The sequence below is a fragment of the Ips typographus genome, linkage group LG12 (genome assembly GCF_016097725.1).
Source record: "Ips typographus isolate SLU linkage group LG12, UJ_Ityp_2.0, whole genome shotgun sequence".
In the NCBI taxonomy this organism is placed as follows: domain Eukaryota; kingdom Metazoa; phylum Arthropoda; class Insecta; order Coleoptera; family Curculionidae; genus Ips; species Ips typographus.
In genome coordinates this window covers 2,493,170-2,514,182 of record NC_138433.1, presented here as the reverse complement: position 1 = coordinate 2,514,182, position 21,013 = coordinate 2,493,170, and the positions used below count along the sequence as shown (strand labels likewise).

Here is a 21,013-nt window from a genome sequence, read left to right as displayed (position 1 = left end):
CTGATTGTGACTGGATCGACAAAATGACAGATATCAAAGAGTTGCGGCAACGCTGCGCGTCGCATTCAAAGCTTGTCTAAATATGGCGGACGCGACGTTCAAAAACTGTTTCCCCGTCAAACTTTCAGTGTTTTTCGTGTTAAATTGGACTGTTTGTAGTGTTTGCGGTGTTTTTCTAACTTCTAGTGAATCGCCAGTGTGTATACGGTTAAAAAAATCGATTTTTTTAGTGTAATTTTGACTGTCGTCAGTTTTAGGCAATTTTTCCGATCAATACTATTGAATTTAAGCCCTGCACTCATATAAAGATCATAAATAACTAGTTAGTGCATTTTAGAAGCTTTGCAGACCAAATGTAACGTCACTATGACGTAGTTTGCCATTTGGTTGTAATGCGGCTTTGGCCAAATTACGTAATAGTGACATCACTTGGGGGGTTTTTTCCCACTTCAACTTACACTGACTTTTTATTACTCTGACAACCGACTGACAGATCGAATAGTCGTGGCAACACCGCGCACTCCATTCAACTCAATCCAATATGGCGGCCGTAAAACTTGTTCCGCAACAAAATTCAGTGTTTTTCGTGCATAAATTACTAATTACGGTGTTTTCTTACCTTCCAGTGCCCCCACAATGCTTCGCCACTGTGTTTTGGTAAGTAAATCGCTAATTTTACTGTGATTTTGACATTTCTGCTTGCCACCACTTTCAGTCAGTCAGTACCACTAAATTTAAGCACTTTGCATGAAATTTACACTACAAAACGGTCAAACAATGTCTAATTATTCATAAATGCTTACATAAACTTTTAATAGTGCATACTGAATGTGACGTCACGATGACTTGACCAAACTACTATCATCGTGACGTCATCGTGGATGCCTCAATTAAACCGCAGCCAACTATTAAAAAACCAAGTTTATTGGGCGGGAAGGAAATAAACATTCATTTTTTGTTCTTCTCTAAAGTTTCTAGTAAATTATCGGCCTCTTCAGGTGTTTTGACCCGCAAAAGCAGGGGCGTGGGTGGCGGTTTTTCGTCGGGGGTGGGTACGGCAACCACCATTACGTCTTTTTTTCCTAACCGCTTCACCGGTACCGTGTCGGATAAAATAAAATTCAGCAGCAAGTTTCCCAGGTTGGTGTCCGCTCTAACGATTAACTGCAACGTTGCCACGTTTCACTTGACCGTCCGCCGGCAAAACCGTTAACTTACTTGTTTTTTTTCGCTGTTTTCTATGGATTTCAAATACAAATTTCCTACACCTTTGTCCGCGTAGTCGGAGCCTTTTTTCACAAACACCTTACACCGAACAGTGTAAATGTAGTCATTTTCCACCACCGGTGTCACTTCCACTTTAGGCGGTTCATCCTCGTTGTCTTCGGTGTCATTTTCTAAAAGTTTCATTGCTCAATAATTACATTAAACCATAATTTGAAATGAACTGTCATTGTGACGTGGAGCGTCCAATAACCTTACTTACCTGAAGATGGTTTGACAGTTTGACTGCTACTGCCAAACGAAATAGGGGGCGCTAGTGAGGAAGCTGCTGAAATTGTTTATTATTTTTGAGGGGGGAAATTAGCGTTGTAAAGGCCACTTACTGCTAGTGAAAGAGGAAAATGGTTTTGATGTTCCCCCTGAATTGGCCGCGGCACCGAAAATAAATGTAGGGGCAGTGGATTCACTCGATTTTTCTGCAAAAATAATTTTTTTTGCAATGTTGCCAAATTTGCATTTTTTCTAAAAATTTCTTTTAAATGATAAATATTCACATTTCAGCAACGTTGCCAAACTGACAATTTTTGTTTTTCTAAGTTTGATATTTCTGTCATGTACTGTCACATGTCAGGGCTACGTCTAATAAAAATTTTTGCCTAAGTTTGACATTTTTTTCTGGCAAAAACCTGTCAGTTGACAGTCACCAAATTTCTGTCATAAACTGTCACAGGAATGGGCTACTTCCAGTAAAAATTCCATTAATGACAGTTGCTTGACAGAAACGTCAGACAAAATCTAGGTTAGAGACTTTTTCAGTTAAAGTAATTTTTAAAATATCTCGAAAACAGAAAATAGACAAAATTTTTAAAATATTCACGAATAAACAGTTTTGACATTTTAGCAATGTTGCCAAATTTACATTTTTCCTTAAAATTACTCAAAAATGCTCAAAACATCGAGATTCATTGAGATAACATTGATTCGAATTTTGACAGTTAGAAATTGAGGTTTTTGACAGATTAGACTAAATGTGACAGTTCTGGCGTTAAGAAACACTTTAATACGTTGTTTGGGTCACGTGACAGCTGTCATAACTGTCAAAACTCACTCACTAGTGTCATGAAAGTATCAAATGCCAAATAGACGCGTTTCCTTGAGGAATTGCACTGCAGATATTTTTACAGCTCCTTGAAGCCAAATTTGACAATTCTGACATTAAGAAATACTTTAATACGTTGTTTGGGTCACGTGACAGCTGTCATAACTGTCAAAACTCACTCACTAGTGTCATGAAAGTACAAAATGCCAAATAGATGTGTTTCTTAGAGGCATTGCACTGTAATTGTGTTTACAGCTCCATGGAGCCAAATTTGACAGTTCTGACGTTAAGGAACGTTCTAATACCTTGTTTAGGTCACGTGACAGCTGTCACAACTGTCAAAACTCACTCACTGGTGTCATGAAAGTATAAAATGCCAAGTAAATGTGTTTCTTTGGGGATTAAGCAAATTTCTAGCCTTTTAAGCTTTTTTGGGAGTTTGCCAGCTTTACAGAACGTGTTTTGACAGTTGTCACGGTTATGACAGTTCAAAGTACGTGTGAATTAAACAGCCAAACGTCGCAACTGTCAAAATGTCACTCGTTATCCTATAAAATGCATTTCAGCGAATTTACGCACATTTCCAGCCTTTCAAGCACACTTTGAAGTTTGACAGCTTTACGGGACGTGTTTTGACAGTTATGACAATTCAAAATACGTGTAAAACAGAGGGCCAAACGTCACAACTGTCAAAATAGCACTTATTAAACTACAAAATGCATTTCAGCCAATTTAGGCACATTTACAGCTTTTCAAACACACTTTAGAGTTTGACAGCTTTACGGGACGTGTTTTGACAGTTGTCACCTGTCAGGTGTCGTAAGCAATATAGCAAAGTGTCACACAGTCTAACAAATGTCAAATTTAGGGCTCTATTGAGGAGTAAATACAAGCTCTAATTGGTTTGAATTTGATAGCTTCCTGTCACTGCTGAATGAGTTTCAATTGTCAAATAATAAGTGTCACCTGACTATAATCCTGTCAAATGTCACAACTGTCAAATTTACAATGTTTTGACAACTAAGAATACTGACTAAATACGGAAACTTACCTTGGGACTTTTCTGAAGTAGTTTTACTGTGTATAGCAAAATTGAATGCCGGTATTGCGGGTGTTTTCGGTTTGTCACCATTGTCGGGCTCAATTTCAGCCAGATACTTGTCGTAATCCTTAAAAATCGGCTGCAAACTGATTAAAGGATTCTCCTCCACCTTTTTGGCGATCCACTTTGACACACTTTCGTTCAGACCTTTCAGTCTGGAGTAATACTCCTCGGGCTGGCTGGCACCGAACGTAAATTTAGGAACTGTTTTGCTAGGGTTCTGCGCAAACGGATTCGGTTTAGCCGACCCATCCTGGCTCGTGGAAACGCCGTTTGTTTTTGGGGCTGAGACGTCTTTAAGGAATGAAAAGTCTGCACTTGGTGGTTTTGAGGAAAAGCCTGTAAAGCCCACAAAGGCGCTTGGAGTGTCGCTCTCCTCCTGCTGAAAGCCCTTACTAATAAAGCTTGAAAGAGGGGGAGACTGAACTTACTCGAATGGGGTTCCTCCTTCGGGCGGTTTTAATTATTCTGGTTTTAAGGGCATCCTCGCTGGCCACCTTAAATGTCCCCCTTTCTTCGGGTTCGTCCTCGTTCTCCCAATTGTCGTGGTTTAATTCCGATGTAGCACTCCTTTTTGCAGCCATTTAGTGGGTTTTTTGGTGTACTGTGAGTTTGAGGTTAGGTTATAACACTTACACTTTAAGTGGGGTTTTTCGGGTGAAATCTTCAACAAAACTCTTCAGCACTAAAGTTTAACTAATTAAGCAGTTAATTTGAGTAGTAATTAGGAGAAAACTGGTAAATTTCAAGTAAAAACGGTCATTGAGCAAGAAAGCTGATGGAGTGGCCAGAGGGGCAATCTGACACTAGTTCAACTCAATTAACAATGCACCATTAAGCTTTTAAGGGCTAATTGCTCAGTTAACCCATTTGAAACTATAATAACTGCCTAAAAAACTTTTTTTTAAACTTTTTTCAAAAATATACCCTAATTACAGGTTTCTTCATTTTCTAGACGCGCAACTGTCAGGGAAATGTCACCGCCGTCACTTTCGGACCAATCACAACACAGGACGCTCCTGCATGGCTGCCGTACTTCAGTTTCGAGTTTATTTCATTTGTACCGTTCGCGACTTGGGGATTATCTTAAGTGGTGGTTTATTAGTGCGTTGAAAAACACTAGTTTTAACTGTAATTTTAGTGTTTTTGTGGAATTTTCTAGGGGTGATTACGCGGAAATCAAACGCCCGCCATTATTCAGGTGGCGCTGGCAACGCCGAATCCAAGGACCAGTCGATATTGCGTTTGGTTTTTGATGGCCTGCCATTGTTGCACTGTTGTCACTTTTTGTTCTGTTTTCATAATTTAACAAGTTTATTTTCCTTTAATCGGGTATGTAGGGGTTATTTGAGGTTTGGGGGGATAATTTTCAATTATCTCCAGGTCTGGAGGAGCAGTTTTGGTGGTGTTGCCATTTAATATTGCTGGGCAGCTCGTGGTAAACTCTAGGAAAAGCTTGTCCTGGGGACGTCTTGTCAACGCCACAATCTCTGGCGCTAATTTTGAATTTTGTTGTGTTCACAGTGAGTATTTTTGATTTTTCCTGGTTAACTCACTTAATTGTGCTTTTAGTTAACGTTAGATAACCTGTGGCACTTGTGGGGCGGAGCCTTAGTTTCAGAATGTATTGACACCACACTAACCAGTCTAAATAGAGCAAAATGGACCATACAGAGAACCGGGAAATCCTGGAAAATGTGGTTATAGCCTCTGAAGTACCGGACGGACCTCAGTACATCCGTTTGGCGGACAATTCCCAGATAATCAGCTCGGAACTGCTGCAAAACCATAATGGTCTCGTGGTCGACTTGGGTGGAAATGATTTTATTCCTGTCGCATACAGGTTGGTGGAGGTTGTCCCCTTGGTCCACACTGTATAATGTTTTTCAGTTCCGAGGATATTTTGACTCAGGAACTGACCGAGGAGGATAGAAACCTGGCGGCTGCTCTGGTGGCCGTTCAGCTAAGTCAGCAGCAGAAACAGCAACAGCTGCAAGAACCCCCCCTGCCACCCTTAATTGGTAAGCCAAAGTTGGTTATTTGTACATTTATCCTCAGGTTAGTACAGTTTTGTGAGATTTGGCAACACTGTTAACAACCTTTGAAACTTCCCTATTATAGCATTAAACCTAAATTCCTGAAAAAGTAAACATTCTGGCAACGTGGCACTATTCTACTACTAATTCAGTTTAAAAATAAGTTGAACCATACACAGGGTGTCTCAAATACTCTCATTTGCCTTGAGAGTTAAATACTGTGGCGTTTACAGAGTGATTCAAAAAAAGAAATTTTTTTTTGAAAAATTTTAACCCTTTTTTTAAAACCATCTTGAAATTGACAAGTTTCTACTTAATTTAGTTTAATTTCTGCAACACTGCATTAGAAATTAATGTAAGTCTGGCAACTTTGGTGGATTTGAAACTTTGTAGGTTTGGCAATGTTGCACCGTAAAAAGTTGACTTGGAAATCCGCAAATTTGGGTAAAAACTTAAAATTTGCTTTAAAAAATTGAAACTTTATCTAAGAATTAGCAAAATGCTTTGAAAATTACAAATTTTACTTGCAAACTTTAAAATTAGAAGTTTGACTTAGAAAAGTAGAAAATTGACCTAAAAATTAGAAAAGTGTCTTGAAAACTTCCATTTTTACTTGACAACATAGAAATTGACCTAAAAACTTAAAGTTTGACTTAGCAAAGTAGAAAATTGACCTAAAAATTAGAAAAGTGTCTTGAAAACTTCCATTTTTACTTGACAACATAGAAATTGACCTAAAAACTTAAAGTTTGACTTAGCAAAGTAGAAAATTGACCTAAAAATTAGAAAAGTGTCTTGAAAACTGCAATTTTGACTTGACAACGTAGAAATTGACCTAAAAACTTAAAGTTTGACTTAGAAAAGTAGAAATTTGACCGAAAATTTAGAAAAGTGTCTTGAAAACTTCCATTTTTACTTGACAACATAGAAATTCACCTAAAAACTTAAAGTTTGACTTAGAAAAGTAGAAATTTGACCTAAAATGTAGAAAAGTGTCTTGAAAACTTCCATTTTTACTTGACAACATAGAAATTGACCTAAAAACTTAAAGTTTGACTTAAAAAATTGAAAACTGGACTAAAAATTGGAAAATTCACTTCAAAACTACAAATTTCAAGGGGCAACATTAAAATTAATTTAAAAATTTAAAGTTTGACTTAAGAAATTGAAAATTAACCTACAAATTCGAAGTTTGATTTCAAAACTACAAATTTGACTTAAAAACTTTAAGTTTGACTTAAAAAATTGACAAATGACTTAAAAGTCTGAAAATTTACCAAAACTACAAATTTGACTTGACAACACACTTTATAATTTCAATCCACTGACGGTGGAGTTTTGACAGTTATGACAGCTGTCACGTGACGCAAACAAAGTATCACAGTGTTTCTTAACGTCGGAACTGTCAACTTTGACACCATGGAGCTGTAAACACAACTTACAGTGAAATTCCTCTTAGAAACACATCTTTTTGACATTTTATACTTTTGAGTCGCTGGTGAGTGGGTTTTGACAGTTATGACAGCTGTCACGTGACGAAAGCAACTTATTAAAGTGTTCTTTAACGTTTCAACTGTCAAATTTGGCTCCATGGAGCTGTAAAGACTGCTTACAGTGCAATTCCTCAAAAAGACCGATATTTTTGACATTTTGTACTTTCGAGCCGCTGGTGAGTGGGTTTTGGCAGTTATGACAGCTGTCACGTGACGTAAGAAATGTAGAAATATGTTTCTTAACGTCAGAACTGTCAAATGTTGCTCCATGAAGCTGTAAACACGACTTACAGTAAAATTCCTCTTAGAAACACATCTTTTTGACATTTTATACTTTCGAGTCGCTGGTGAGTGGGTTTTGACAGTTATGACAGCTGTCACGTGATATAAGAAATGTATGAAAGTGTTTTTTAACGTCCCAACTGTCAAATGTTGCTCCATGGAGCTGTAAAGACTACTTACAGTGCAATTCTTCAAAAAGACATCTTTTTAACATTTTATACTTTCGAGTCGCTGGTAAGTGGGTTTTGATAGTTATGACAGCTGTCACGTGACGTAAGAAATGTAGAAATATGTTCCTTAACGTCAGAACTGTCAAATTTGGCTCCATGGAGCTATAAACACATCTGCAGTGCAATTCCTGAAAGAAACACATCTATTTGTCAATTTATACGTTCACGACACTGGTGAGTGAGTTTTGACAGTTATGACAGCTGTCACGTGACCTAAACAAGGTATGAAAACGTTCCTTGATGTCAGAACTGTCAAATTTTGCTCCATGAAGCTACAAACACAACTTACACTGTAACTCCTCAAACAAACTCATCTATTTGCGATTTTGTTCTTTCAGGTCACTTGTAGGTGACTTTTGACAGCTGTCACGTGACCCAAACAACGCGTTAAAGTGTTTCTTAACGTCAGAACTGTCACATTTAGTTTAATCTGTCGAAAAAAACGTCAATTTATACTTGTCAAAATTCGAATCGATGTTATTCCGATTAATCTCCGGGTTTTGAATATTTTTGAGTGATTTTAAGGAAAAATGTAAATTTGGCAACATTGTCCTGTCAAGCGACTGTCATTAATGAAATTTTGACTAGAGATAGCCCATTCCTGTGACAGTTTATGACAGAAACTTGGTGACTGTCAACTGACAGGTTTTTGCCAGCAAAAAATGGCAAACTTAGGCAAGAAGTTTGTGATAAACCATTTTAGTCACTGACCGACGTTTGACGTGATTACGGTGCTGTCATGCAACTGTCATTAATCAAATTTTTATCAGAGCTGTCAAGTTCGGCTTTTGATGTGCTTGTTCTGCTTAAATTCTCCCAAAAAATCGCCTTTTTGCGACATTTCCAGCTTCAACTTTATGAGCGCGTTCGTTTCAGCAGGTAACAAGATCCTGGAGGAGCACCCGCAGCTGATTCTGGCGCAGGAAAAGGACGGGGCCAGTTCGCAATACCTGAAAATCGTCAATTCAACCGACAACATCTACATCGATCAGCAGGGCGTGCACAAAATCGTGGAAAACGTTCGGATCGTGGACGATACGGATCAGAATCTACCGATCGAAACGATCCGATCCACGGAGGACGAGGAAGTGCACGCGAACGACAGCAAAATCGAAATAATCGAAAAGGAAGACGACGATGAAAAGGGCGCAGACTCGGACAGGGAATCCGTTCGGTTTGTTTTGACGGCGCACGTCTGTTCGTTTCCCGATCGAGTGTCACTCTTGCAGGAACGATCATCGATCGTCGAAAAAATCGCTGCCGCACAAGAAGCGAATCAGTAGGAAATTGCGCAAAACGAGCGGCGCGACAATCAAAAAGTCGTGCGGCTTTTGCCACGAGAATTTCACCAACGGCGAGGAGTTGCAAGAGCACGAGGGAAGTTGCAACGCCGCCAAAGTGTCGGTGACGCAACCGTTTGCCTGTCAACTTTGCACGGCGGCGTTCGGTGACCAACTAAAGTAAGTTTTTAAATTGAGTGTACTTTTTTGACAGCTGTCGCTATCCTCGCAAGTCACGTGACTAATTGAAAACCACTTTGATGCGTTTAACCAGTCACTCGCGGAAAATGACAGTTGGTCAAGTTATACAGCGTGTCCCAAATTTTACTGGAAACTTTTCCGGTTTTCAAATTGAATGTCAATCTCTTTCGCCGTTTTCCGGAAAATTGACGAAACCAATAAGACATTATTAAGGGACTTTTTTACGTAGAACACGATGACGTAATTAGGAAGAATCAATCGTTTTTTTTTTTTGCGAGTTGTGGCCGCCATCTTGATTTTTTGCATTTTTTGAAAAGCGCTTAGAAAATTTTTTTCAATGATACACTTGATGATGGTATTATTTACTATTTGACAGGCAGAAATGCCGTTTTTAAAATTTTAGTTGGCCTTGGAAAATGTTTGTTGGGTTTGACAGTTGTGACAGCTGTCGCGTGACGCGAGCAACTTATTAAACTGTTTTTTTAACTTTAGAACTATCAAATTTAGCTCAATGGAACTGTAAAGACTAATTACAGTGCAATTCCTCAAAAACAGCGATATTTTTGACATTTTATACTTTCAAGTTACTGCTGAGTGAGTTTGACAGTTATGACAACTGTCACGTGACCTAAACAAGGTATTAGAACGTTCCTTAATGTCAGAACTGTCAAATTTGGCTCAATTTGGCTGTAAAGACTACTTACAATGCAATTCCTCAAAAAGACCGATATTTTTGACATTTTGTACTTTCGAATCGCTGGTTAGTGGGTTTTGACAGTTATGACAGCTGTCACGTGACCTAAACAAGGTATTAGAACGTTCCTTAATGTCAGAACTGTCAAATTTGGCTCAATGGAACTGTAAAGACTAATTACAGTGCAATTCCTCAAAAACAGCGATATTTTTGACATTTTATACTTTCAAGTTACTGCTGAGTGAGTTTGACAGTTATGACAACTGTCACGTGACCTAAACAAGGTATTAGAACGTTCCTTAATGTCAGAACTGTCAAATTTGGCTCCATGGAGCTGTAAACACAACTTCCAGTGCAATTTGTCAAAAAACTCGTCTATTTGACATTTTGTACTTTCGAATCGCTAGTGAGTGGGTTTTGACAGTTATGACAGCTGTCACGTGACTTAAACAAGGTATTAGAACGTTCCTTAATGTCAGAACTGTCAAATTTGGCTCCATGGAGCTGTAAACACAACTTCCAGTGCAATTTTTAAAAAAACTCGTCTATTTGACATTTTATACTTTCGAGTCGCTGGTAATTGGGTTTTGACAGTTATGACAGCTGTCACGTGACGCAAGCAACTTATTAAAGTGGTCGTTAACGTCGAAACTGTCAAATTTGGCTCCATGAAGCTGAAAACACACAATTTCCAGTGCAATTCCTCAAAAGGACATCTTTTTGACATTTTATACTTTCGAGTCGCTGATGAATGGATTTTGACAGTTATGACAGCTGTCACGTGACGCAAGAAACGTATCAAAGTGTTTCTTAACGTCAGAACTGTCACATTTAGTCTAATCTGTCAAAAAAACGTCAATTTATAACTGTCAAAATTCGAATCAATGTTATCTCAACGAATCTCGGTGTTTTGAGCATTTTTGAGAGGTTTTGAGAAAAAATGTAAATTTGGCAACATTGCTAAAATGTCAAAACTGATCACTCCTGAGTAGTTTAAAAATTTTATCTCTTACCGTTTTCGAGATATTTAAATTTAAAAATTACTTTTACTGAAAAGTCTTTAACCTAGATTTTGTCTGACAGCCCTGTCAGGCGACTGTCATTAATGAAATCCTTTTCAATGATACACTTGATGGTATTATTTACTTTTTAAAGGCAGAAGAAAAACCTTTTTGAAATTTTAGTTGGCCTTGGAAAATGTCGCCGCCATTATGAAAAACAAATGACAATCGTTTTTTTTTTTTTTGTCAGCCATATTTTACTGACAGTCATTTGTTTTTCATAATGGCGGCGACATTTTCCGAGGCCAACTATGACAAAAATTTTAGAAACCTTTTTCTGAGAAACTAAATAATACCACTATCAAGGATTTTTCTGGCGCTTTCCAAAAATGTCAAAATTCAAGATGGCGGCCACAAGAATTTACATCCATATCTCGGAAACAAGTGACTATAGATTTGTTTCTAATTACGTCATCGTGCTCAACGCAAACGCCGACGCCAAAAAATACGTCTTTTGTTTTTGCGTCATCGTGACGTCACACGTGCGATTCGTTTTAGGTTTTTCGAGCACTTGAAGAAGCATTACGAGCCGGGCGGTTTGGCGGGGCCGCCCCTGCCCGACGCCGCCCCCGCGCCCCACGATGAGAAGAAGAAGAAACCGCTGACGGCCAAGCAGGAGAAAAAAGACGAGAAAGAGCCGCAAGAAACGTTACTTTCGAGTCTGCTCAGTTTGCAGTGCATGGATTGCAACAAAACGTTCAGGTTTGTGCCAATTTTCACGTATACTGAGCTTCAAACAATATTGCTGTGACGTCACTAGTTGTCGAAAGCAGGTGAGGTTGGTAGTATGCCGGGTTGCCTAAATAGGTCAATTTCTTTGACTAGAAACCGTCAGTTTTGAACGAATCACAAAAATTACGATTTTGACAGAATAACAAAGATCTTAACCTAAAATAAGTTTGTTTCATAGTTTTCTTCTGACTAAATTTCGGTTTGAGTAGTTTCCTAATTTACCATAATCCCATTTAGGGTACTTTTACTTTTAGAGGCCTCTGGCAGCTTCAAAATGGTTCTAGAGGCTTCTGGCAGCTTTAAAATGGTTCTAGAGCGTTTTGGCAATTGTTGAGAGGTTCCCAATAGTATTTAGACTATTTAGAGGCTTCTGGCAATTTCAAAATGGTTCTAGAAACTTCTGGGAGCTTTAAAAAGGTTCTAGAACGTTTTGGCAATTGTTGAGAGGTTCTCAATAGTATTTAGACTATTTAGAGGTTTCTGGCAATTTCAAAATGGTTCTAGAAGCTTCTGGCAGCTTCAAAATGGTTCTAGAGCGTTTTGGCAATTGTTGAGAGGTTCCCAATAGTATTTAGACCATTTAGAGGCTTCTGGCAATTTCAAAATGGTTCTAGAGGCTTTTGGCAGCTTTAAAATGGTTCTAAAGCGTTTTGGCAATTGTTGAGAGGTTCCCAATAGTATTTATACTATTTAGAGGCTTCTGGAAGTTTCAAAATGGTTCTAGAGGCTTCTGGCAGCTTTAAAATGGTTCTCAATAGTATTTAGACTATTTAGAGGCTTCTGGCAGCTTTAAAATGGTTCTCAATAATATTTAGACTATTTAGAGGCTTCTGGCAGCTTTAAAATGGTTCTAGAGCGTTTTGGCAATTGTTGAGAGGTTCCCAATAGTATTTAGACCATTTAGAGGCTTCTGGCAATTTCAAAATGGTTCTAGAGGCTTTTGGCAGCTTTAAAATGGTTCTAAAGCGTTTTGACAATTGTTGAGAGGTTCTCAATAGTATTTAGACTATTTAGAGGCTTCTGGCAACTTTAAAATGGTTCTAGAGCGTTTTGGCAATTGTTGAGAGGTTCCCAATAGTATTTAGACCATTTAGAGGCTTCTGGCAATTTCAAAATGGTTCTAGAGGCTTTTGGCAGCTTCAAAATAGTTCTAGAGCGTTTTGGCAATTGTTGAGAGGTTCTCAATAGTATTTATACTATTTAGAGGCTTCTGGAAGTTTCAACATGGTTCTAGAGGCTTCTGGCAGCTTTAAAATGGTTCTCAATAGTATTTAGACTATTTAGAGGCTTCTGGCAGCTTTAAAATGGTTCTAGAGGCTTCTCTCAATTTCAAAATGGTTCTAGAGGCTTCTGGCAGCTTTAAAATAGTTCTAGAGCGCTTTGGCAATTCTTGAGAGGTTCTCAATAGTATTTTGACTATTTAGAAGCTTCTGGCAGCTTTAAAATGGTTCTAGAGGCTTCTGGCAATTTCAAAATGGTTCTAGAGGCTTTTGGCAGCTTTAAAATGGTTCTAGAGCGTTTTGACAATTGTTGACAGGTTCTCAATAGTATTTAGACTATTTAGAAGCTTCTGGCAGCTTTAAAATGGTTCTAGAAGCTTCTGGCAGCTTTAAAATGGTTCTAGAGCGTTTTGGCAATTGTTGAGAGGTTCTCAATAGTATTTAGACTATTTAGAGGCTTCTGGCAGCTTTAAAATGGTTCTAGAGGCTTCTGGCAACTTCAAAATGGTTCTAGAGGCTTCTGACAATTTTTGAGAGACTCTCAGTAGTATTCAGAGGCTTCTGGCAATTTCAAAATGGTTGTAAAACTTTGAAGCCCTCTAGCGGCCAAACTATTGAACCACGCATACCTTCAGAAAGCTTATTTCATTGACGTGTCAAATCTCGTTCAGTCAGACATGTAAAAACACCGACAATTGATTACGTCACAGCCCTCAGCCGTGGAAGGGACTTTAGTTGTAAAAAAACGGTTCGATTGTTGTTCGTAGACGACAGAAAACGTTCGAAGCGCACATGCGCGACGTGCACAGCAGCAAAGCGGAACCGGAAGACGAATTTTCCGATCCGGAAGACATGATGGCAGGTAACGCAAGCGTCATTGTCAGTTTGTGCCGTATTTTGGTTGTTCCCCCCCCCAATTTGACAGGTATCGACGTGGCAGTCGATTATGACAGTATTCAGGGCGACGACGCGGAGGACGACAGCAAGGCGTGGTACCAAGAGGAGGAGCTCCATCAAACGGAGAAAGATCTGGAAGAAATGGAGGACAAAAACGAGCACGTTTGCCATTTGTGCAAGCAACCGTTCGCTCTGCGAGCCATACTGTTGCAACATTTGGTCACCTGTCGCGTCACCAGTGGAATGACCGGTAAACAATCCAACCATCAATCTGGCGTGGTTTTTACTGTAGTTTTTGCGCAGAACCGACGCCGGCGGTGATTGTGCGCAAACGAAACAAGAAAATTAAGGAAAAACTAAATTGCGAATTGTGCGAACGCGTTTTCAAGCACCGGAACTCGTTGGTGTATCACATGCGCAGTCACAGCGGAGTGAGGCCGCACCAGTGCGAATTGTGCGGTAAAAGTTTCTTCGCTTCCAGCGCCCTAAAAGGTGAGTAAATTGTCCGCGAAAATTTTTTGCTTAATTAACCCGATTTCCCTTTAAAAATCACAATTTTTAGTTTTTTTCTTCTGAAAACTTAACCGTCCGGTTAAACTAAACCATCACAACAAAAAACCGGGCTTAACTGACCCAAAACGAAGGTTTTCCCACCCAAAGTGTGAGAATGGTTAATTCGACTGCAAAACTTGCATCAGCCTACCGTCGTTTCCAAGATAAACAAACCACGTTTCTAAGAGCAAACAAACGACGGTAGGCTGATGCGCAAAACACCAGTCTAATGTGTTTTTGTTGTGCGTTTTGCGAATTGTTCAGTAATTTTTGAAATTTTTTCGTAGTTTTTTCCACATTTTTGGAAATGTCATCGAAATTGATTTGTTTTAGTGCACTTGAGGCTGCATTCCGGCGACAAACCGTACGATTGCGTGCACTGCGGCCGAAAGTTCCGACAATGGGGCGACCTGAAGTATCACATAACCTCGATTCATTCCACCGAGAAAAATTACCAGTGCGAGTATTGCGGCAAGGAGTTTGCGCGAAAGTATTCGTTGGTGGTGCACCGGAGAATCCACACTGGTGAGTGTTTGACGTTTGACAGGTTCCACGGACCAAACGTCACTTTTAGACTCTTCTCGCTCTAAACTTATTCTATTTGATCCAGAATATGACGAAATCTTGGCTTTTACTAATTTTCACACTTAACACTGTCAAAATCGGGATTCAGTTGTTTTGTAAGTAAAAATTGAGAAACTCGACAAAATTGTGGGTAATACTGGGTTGGTAAGAATGAGCGGTGTTGTCAGATTTATGCGGCTTGGATTTTTAGTCATTGCTGTGCTTCTGGAGGGTCTGGCAATTTTAAAAAATTCCTTGAAGGTTTCAATCACTTGTAGCGGCTTCTGGCAATTTCAAAATGCCTCTAGAGGCTTCTGGCAATTTTAAAAAGGTTCTAGAGGCTTCTGGCAATTTAAAAAAATTCTTTGAAGGTTTCAATCACTTGTAGAAGCTTCTAACAGTTTCAAAATTGTTCTGGAGGCTTGTGGCAATTCTTGGAAGATTCTCAGTAGTATTTCGAGGTTTCTGGAAGTTACTAAAAGTCCTTCAAAATAAAACAAGGAACTTACAGAGACTTTTGGCAATTTTAGAAATTATTTGGAAGAAAACAAACTATTTGCCATTTTGTCCCTGACTGTACCAAATTTTGTAGTGTTTTTTAGGTTATTGGATAGGAAATTTAATAAGGATTCCAAAAATGCGCTTAAAACACGATTCGGTCACTCCAAGTCGATTTTACAGGCGATTTTGTCCCTGACTGTCTTTTCAAATTGTGTTTTTGGCAGTTCAAACTTTGAAACCACTTTTCTCCCTGACTGTACCAAATTTTGTAGTGTTTTTTTAGGTTATTGGATAGGAAATTTAATGAGGATTCCAAAAATGTGCTTAAAACTGTCATTTTCTCCCTCCAAGTGGGTTTTACAGGCGATTTTGTCCCTGACTGTCTTTTCAAATTGTGTTTTTGGCAGTTCAAACTTTGAAACCACTTTTCTCGCTGACTGTACCAAATTTTGTAGTGTTTTTTAGGTTATTGGATAGGAAATTTAATGAGGATTCTAAAAATGTTCTTAAAACTGTCATTTTCTCCCTCCAAGTGGGTTTTACAGGCGATTTTGTCCCTGACTGTCTTTTCAAATTGTGTTTTTGGCAGTTCAAACTTTGAAACCACTTTTCTCGCTGACTGTACCAAATTTTGTAGTGTTTTTTAGGTTATTGGATAGGAAATTTAATGAGGATTCTAAAAATGTTCTTAAAACTGTCATTTTCTCCCTCCAAGTGGGTTTTACAGGCGATTTTGTCCCTGACTGTCTTTTCAAATTGTGTTTTTGGCAGTTCAAACTTTGAAACCACTTTTCTCCCTGACTGTACCAAATTTTGTAGTGTTTTTTAGGTTATTGGATAGGAAATTTAATGAGGATTCCAAAAATGTGCTTAAAACTGTCATTTTCTCCCTCCAAGTGGGTTTTACAGGCGATTTTGTCCCTGACTGTCTTTTCAAATTGTGTTTTTGGCAGTTCAAACTTTGAAACCACTTTTCTCGCTGACTGTACCAAATTTTGTAGTGTTTTTTAGGTTATTGGATAGGAAATTTAATGGGGATTCTAAAAATGTTCTTAAAACTGTCATTTTCTCCCTCCAAGTGGGTTTTACAGGCGATTTTGTCCCTGACTGTCTTTTCAAATTGTGTTTTTGGCAGTTCAAACTTTGAAACCACTTTTCTCGCTGACTGTACCAAATTTTGTTGTGTTTTTTTAGGTTATTGGATAGGAAATTTAATGAGGATTCCAAAAATGTGCTTAAAAACACGATTCGGTCACTCCAAGTCGATTTTACAGGCGATTTTGTCCCTGACTGTCTTTTCAAATTGTGTTTTTGGCAGTTCAAACTTTGAAACCACTTTTCTCGCTGACTGTACCAAATTTTGTTGTGTTTTTTTAGGTTATTGGATAGGAAATTTAATGAGGATTCCAAAAATGTGCTTAAAAACACGATTCGGTCAGTCCAAGTCGATTTTACAGGCGATTTTGTCCCTGACTGTCTTTTCAAATTGTGTTTTTGGCAGTTCAAACTTTGAAACCACTTTTCTCGCTGACTGTACCAAATTTTGTAGTGTTTTTTAGGTTATTGGATAGGAAATTTAATGAGGATTCTAAAAATGTTCTTAAAACTGTCATTTTCTCCCTCCAAGTGGGTTTTACAGGCGATTTTGTCCCTGACTGTCTTTTCAAATCGTGTTTTTGGCAGTTCAAACTTTGAAACCACTTTTCTCTTTAACTGTATCAAATTTTGTAGTGTTTTTTTAGGTTATCGGATAGGAAATTTAATGAGGATTCCAAAAATGTGCTTAAAACTGTCATTTTCTTCCTCCAAGTGGGTTTTACAAGCGATTTTGTCCCTGACTGTCCTTTTAAACTGTGTTTTTGGCAGTTTAAACTTTAACACCGCTTTTTTCTCTGACCGTACCTGATTTTGTAGTGTTTTTTTAGGTTACTGGATAGGAAATTTAATGAGGATTCCAAAAATGTGCTTAAAATTGTCATTTTCTCCCTCCAAGTGGGTTTTACAGGCGATTTTGTCCCTGACTGTCTTTTCAAATTGTGTTTTTGGCAGTTCAAACTTTGAAACCACTTTTCTCGCTGACTGTACCAAATTTTGTTGTGTTTTTTTAGGTTATTGGATAGGAAATTTAATGAGGATTCCAAAAATGTGCTTAAAAACACGATTCGGTCACTCCAAGTCGATTTTACAGGCGATTTTGTCCCTGACTGTCTTTTCAAATTGTGTTTTTGGCAGTTCAAACTTTGAAACCACTTTTCTCCCTGACTGTACCAAATTTTGTAGTGTTTTTTAGGTTATTGGATAGGAAATTTAATGAGGATTCTAAAAATGTTCTTAAAACTGTCATTTTCTCCCTCCAAGTGGGTTTTACAGGCGATTTTGTCCCTGACTGTCTTTTCAAATTGTGTTTTTGGCAGTTCAAACTTTGAAACCACTTTTCTCGCTGACTGTACCAAATTTTGTTGTGTTTTTTTAGGTTATTGGATAGGAAATTTAATGAGGATTCCAAAAATGTGCTTAAAAACACGATTCGGTCACTCCAAGTCGATTTTACAGGCGATTTTGTCCCTGACTGTCTTTTCAAATTGTGTTTTTGGCAGTTCAAACTTTGAAACCACTTTTCTCGCTGACTGTACCAAATTTTGTTGTGTTTTTTTAGGTTATTGGATAGGAAATTTAATGAGGATTCCAAAAATGTGCTTAAAAACACGATTCGGTCAGTCCAAGTCGATTTTACAGGCGATTTTGTCCCTGACTGTCTTTTCAAATTGTGTTTTTGGCAGTTCAAACTTTGAAACCACTTTTCTCGCTGACTGTACCAAATTTTGTAGTGTTTTTTAGGTTATTGGATAGGAAATTTAATGAGGATTCTAAAAATGTTCTTAAAACTGTCATTTTCTCCCTCCAAGTGGGTTTTACAGGCGATTTTGTCCCTGACTGTCTTTTCAAATTGTGTTTTTGGCAGTTCAAACTTTGAAACCACTTTTCTCCCTGACTGTACCAAATTTTGTAATGTTTTTTACGTCATTCGATAGGAAATTTAATGAGGATTCCAAAAATGTGCTTGAAACTGTCATTTTCTCCCTCCAAGTGGGTTTTACAAGCGATTTTGTCTCTGGCTGTCTTTTCAAATTGTGTTTTGGGCAGTTCAAACTTTGAAACCACTTTTCTCCCTGACTGTACCAAATTTTGTAGTGTTTTTTTAGGTTATTGGATAGAAAATTTAATGAGGATTCCAAAAATGTGCTTAAAATTGTCATTTTCTCCCTCCAAGTGGGTTTTACAGGCGATTTTGTCCCTGACTGTCTTTTCAAATTGTGTTTTTGGCAATTCAAACTTTGAAACTACTTTTCTCCCTGACTGTACCATATTTTGTAGTGTTTTTTTAGGTTATTGGATAGAAAATTTAATGAGGATTCCAAAAATGTGCTTAAAAACACGATTCGGTCACTCCAACTCGATTTTACAGGCGATTTTGTCCCTGACTGTCTTTTCAAATTGTGTTTTTGGCAGTTCAAACTTTGAAACCACTTTTCTCGCTGACTGTACCAAATTTTGTAGTGTTTTTTAGGTTATTGGATAGGAAATTTAATGAGGATTCTAAAAATGTTCTTAAAACTGTCATTTTCTCCCTCCAAGTGGGTTTTACAGGCGATTTTGTCCCTGACTGTCTTTTCAAATTGTGTTTTTGGCAGTTCAAACTTTGAAACCACTTTTCTCGCTGACTGTACCAAATTTTGTAGTGTTTTTTTAGGTTATCGGATAGGAAATTTAATGAGGATTCCAAAAATGTGCTTTAAAACACGATTCGGTCACTCCAAGTCGATTTTACAGGCGATTTTGTTCCTGACTGTCCTTTAAACGCTGTTCAAAGAGTGAAAGTTACCAAAAAAATTGGAAACACCACTGGAAAGAGGAACTCAAGACGCTTAATTTGAGTGGTCCAACCTCCCCGAACTCTAAAAAATAACCAGGGAGTTACAGGGTGTTCAAGTTTGAAGTCTGTTTCAGATTTGAGACGTGTTGGATTTGAAAATTACTTTTGACATCTGTCACTTCTCTTCGAACTGTCGTTTCGCTTATTCGTTTTACTATAGTAGGCCGTGAATTTGGATGCGCAGTTTACCTCCGATTCTAGTGTGCTGTGCATCGCGTGCCCACCAATCAAATGAAACTTTACGTCAAAACAAACTTTTTCATCGGTCGGTGTTGCCAATAGTTGCGTTTGTTCCCTATTTTCCTACCATATTGTGGTTCAATTCTAGCTTGAATGTTACAGGATTCATGCTTTCATTGAATAGTTTAGTATTAATTATCCTTTGTATTGCAAAACTTTATTAATATTAATATTGTACCGTCGTACTCCTTAATGACACACTTCTTGTACAACACTGTATATTGTTTACAAACAATAAACTGACACTGACACTTAACCTCGTTATCTGTCAACTTCGACTTCACTACAACCATCAACTCAACAACTACTCAACCAGGTCTGGTTCAGCTGCTTATATAGGCTTCCATGGTTTCTAGAAAATTCCCAAATATTCATGAAATTTACTTTCTCTCTCACACTCATTAAGCTATAACATAAATCTCTCTCTATATAAGCAACGGAGCCAGGATTTTCTAGAACACAGACAAAAGAATGTAGAACGTAAACAAAGCAACGTAACATACAGGGGTAACAACAAATAACTAAAGAAATCCTAACTAATAATCAAAAGTTCGCTTTGCAACAATATCTATTTGTGGTGTCGCGTGATTGTCAATATTGACATACGAGGAACATTTTAAAGATGCGACAACATTGGCGGCGCATGCTTTCTCCGTCCTTGTTTGTTCCATTGGGCGATGCGTTATCGTTTGTCGTGTTTTTCAGGCGAGCGCAACTACAAGTGCGAGTATTGCGGCAAAACCTTCCGAGCCTCGTCCTACTTGCAAAACCATCGGAAAATCCACACCGGCGAGAAACCGCACAATTGTCCGATCTGCGAGAAGCCGTTCCGCGTGCGCTCGGACATGAAGCGGCACGAGAAGACGCACGGGAAGATAGCGAACGCGCGCGGCACCGCCAAAGTCGTCCAGGCGCAGCAGACGGTCGCGGTCGAATTCAAAGTGCACAAGGACGAGGTGGAGGACAACGACGAATCGAACGAGCTCCACATCGGGGAGGAGGAGGAGGCGGCCGAGCACATTCTCGGCTACGAGCAGCAGGAAATCGAAATTATGAGCGGCAGCACGATCACCAAACGGAACCTGTGAGTACCACTCAAAGTAAAACTGGATGACGTCATCTAGTTTTACTTTGATTTTCACTATATAAAACATTTTTTTTGTTGCCAATTCAGGTATACCAACGGACATGAACTGTTTTTAGTAACTTATCCAAACGAAATGGTGCCCAGAAGCGCGGGTAACACGGAAACTTGGATTCATACGAGTAACGCTTAAACAAAACAAAAAAAAAATGTAAATAGGCGGTTAACTATATTAGTTTTGCGGTAGTTTTTAAATAAAAGTTTCATTTTTACCAAAAAAAAAACCATACATACAGTGTAACGCAAAAAAATTTGCTGTGTATAGTTGAAATCAAAGTAAATTGGCGTGACGTTTTAAACGTCACTTTTTCTGCCACAAATTGGTTAGAAAAACGTGTCCTTACTTACCTGACCTAACCTAAAATCCGAGCAAACTTGATGATGCCAAAAACCGCATTTGTTTTCAAGCTCCATGGTTTTTGACGTAATTTAGCAAAAGCCTACTTTAACCAACTGTCAAATTGACGTCAAAAAAGTTTTGCTCGCCCATGGAGTTTGAAAATGAAAACTTTCTTAACCAAACTTCC

General features: G+C 38.4%; 2 protein-coding genes across 7 annotated transcripts; one reads left to right on the top strand and one right to left on the bottom strand.

The window, feature by feature from the left end:
* Positions 1 to 509: 509 nt before the first annotated feature.
* On the top strand, positions 510 to 20,819 carry LOC145736824 (uncharacterized). Of its 4 annotated transcripts, none has more exons than XM_081991246.1 (14): positions 510 to 657; positions 4,381 to 4,757; positions 4,809 to 4,948; positions 4,998 to 5,268; positions 5,316 to 5,446; positions 8,343 to 8,640; positions 8,696 to 8,926; positions 11,201 to 11,404; positions 13,422 to 13,516; positions 13,580 to 13,801; positions 13,855 to 14,043; positions 14,437 to 14,628; positions 20,048 to 20,426; positions 20,517 to 20,819. In XM_081991246.1, the coding sequence occupies exons 4-14, from the start codon at positions 5,087 to 5,089 to the stop codon at positions 20,617 to 20,619; spliced, it is 2,226 nt and encodes a 741-aa protein (XP_081847372.1). In that variant the 5' UTR covers positions 510 to 657; positions 4,381 to 4,757; positions 4,809 to 4,948; positions 4,998 to 5,086; the 3' UTR covers positions 20,620 to 20,819. The 4 variants fall into 4 exon arrangements, with proteins under 4 accessions (XP_081847372.1, XP_081847371.1, XP_081847373.1 ...); XM_081991245.1 differs by lacking the exon at positions 510 to 657 and having other exon boundaries at positions 4,383 to 4,529; positions 4,588 to 4,757; XM_081991247.1 differs by lacking the exon at positions 510 to 657 and having other exon boundaries at positions 4,531 to 4,757; positions 5,008 to 5,268.
* Nup50 (nuclear pore complex protein Nup50) lies at positions 904 to 4,388 on the bottom strand. Of its 3 annotated transcripts, none has more exons than XM_081991268.1 (6): positions 3,857 to 4,388; positions 3,375 to 3,807; positions 1,608 to 1,700; positions 1,487 to 1,552; positions 1,219 to 1,397; positions 904 to 1,164 (listed from the first exon to the last, which is right to left on the bottom strand). In XM_081991268.1, the coding sequence occupies exons 1-6, from the start codon at positions 4,007 to 4,009 to the stop codon at positions 949 to 951; spliced, it is 1,140 nt and encodes a 379-aa protein (XP_081847394.1). In that variant the 5' UTR covers positions 4,010 to 4,388; the 3' UTR covers positions 904 to 948. The 3 variants fall into 3 exon arrangements, with proteins under 3 accessions (XP_081847394.1, XP_081847395.1, XP_081847396.1); XM_081991269.1 differs by having other exon boundaries at positions 1,487 to 1,549; XM_081991270.1 differs by having other exon boundaries at positions 3,375 to 3,804.
* Positions 20,820 to 21,013: the final 194 nt, after the last annotated feature.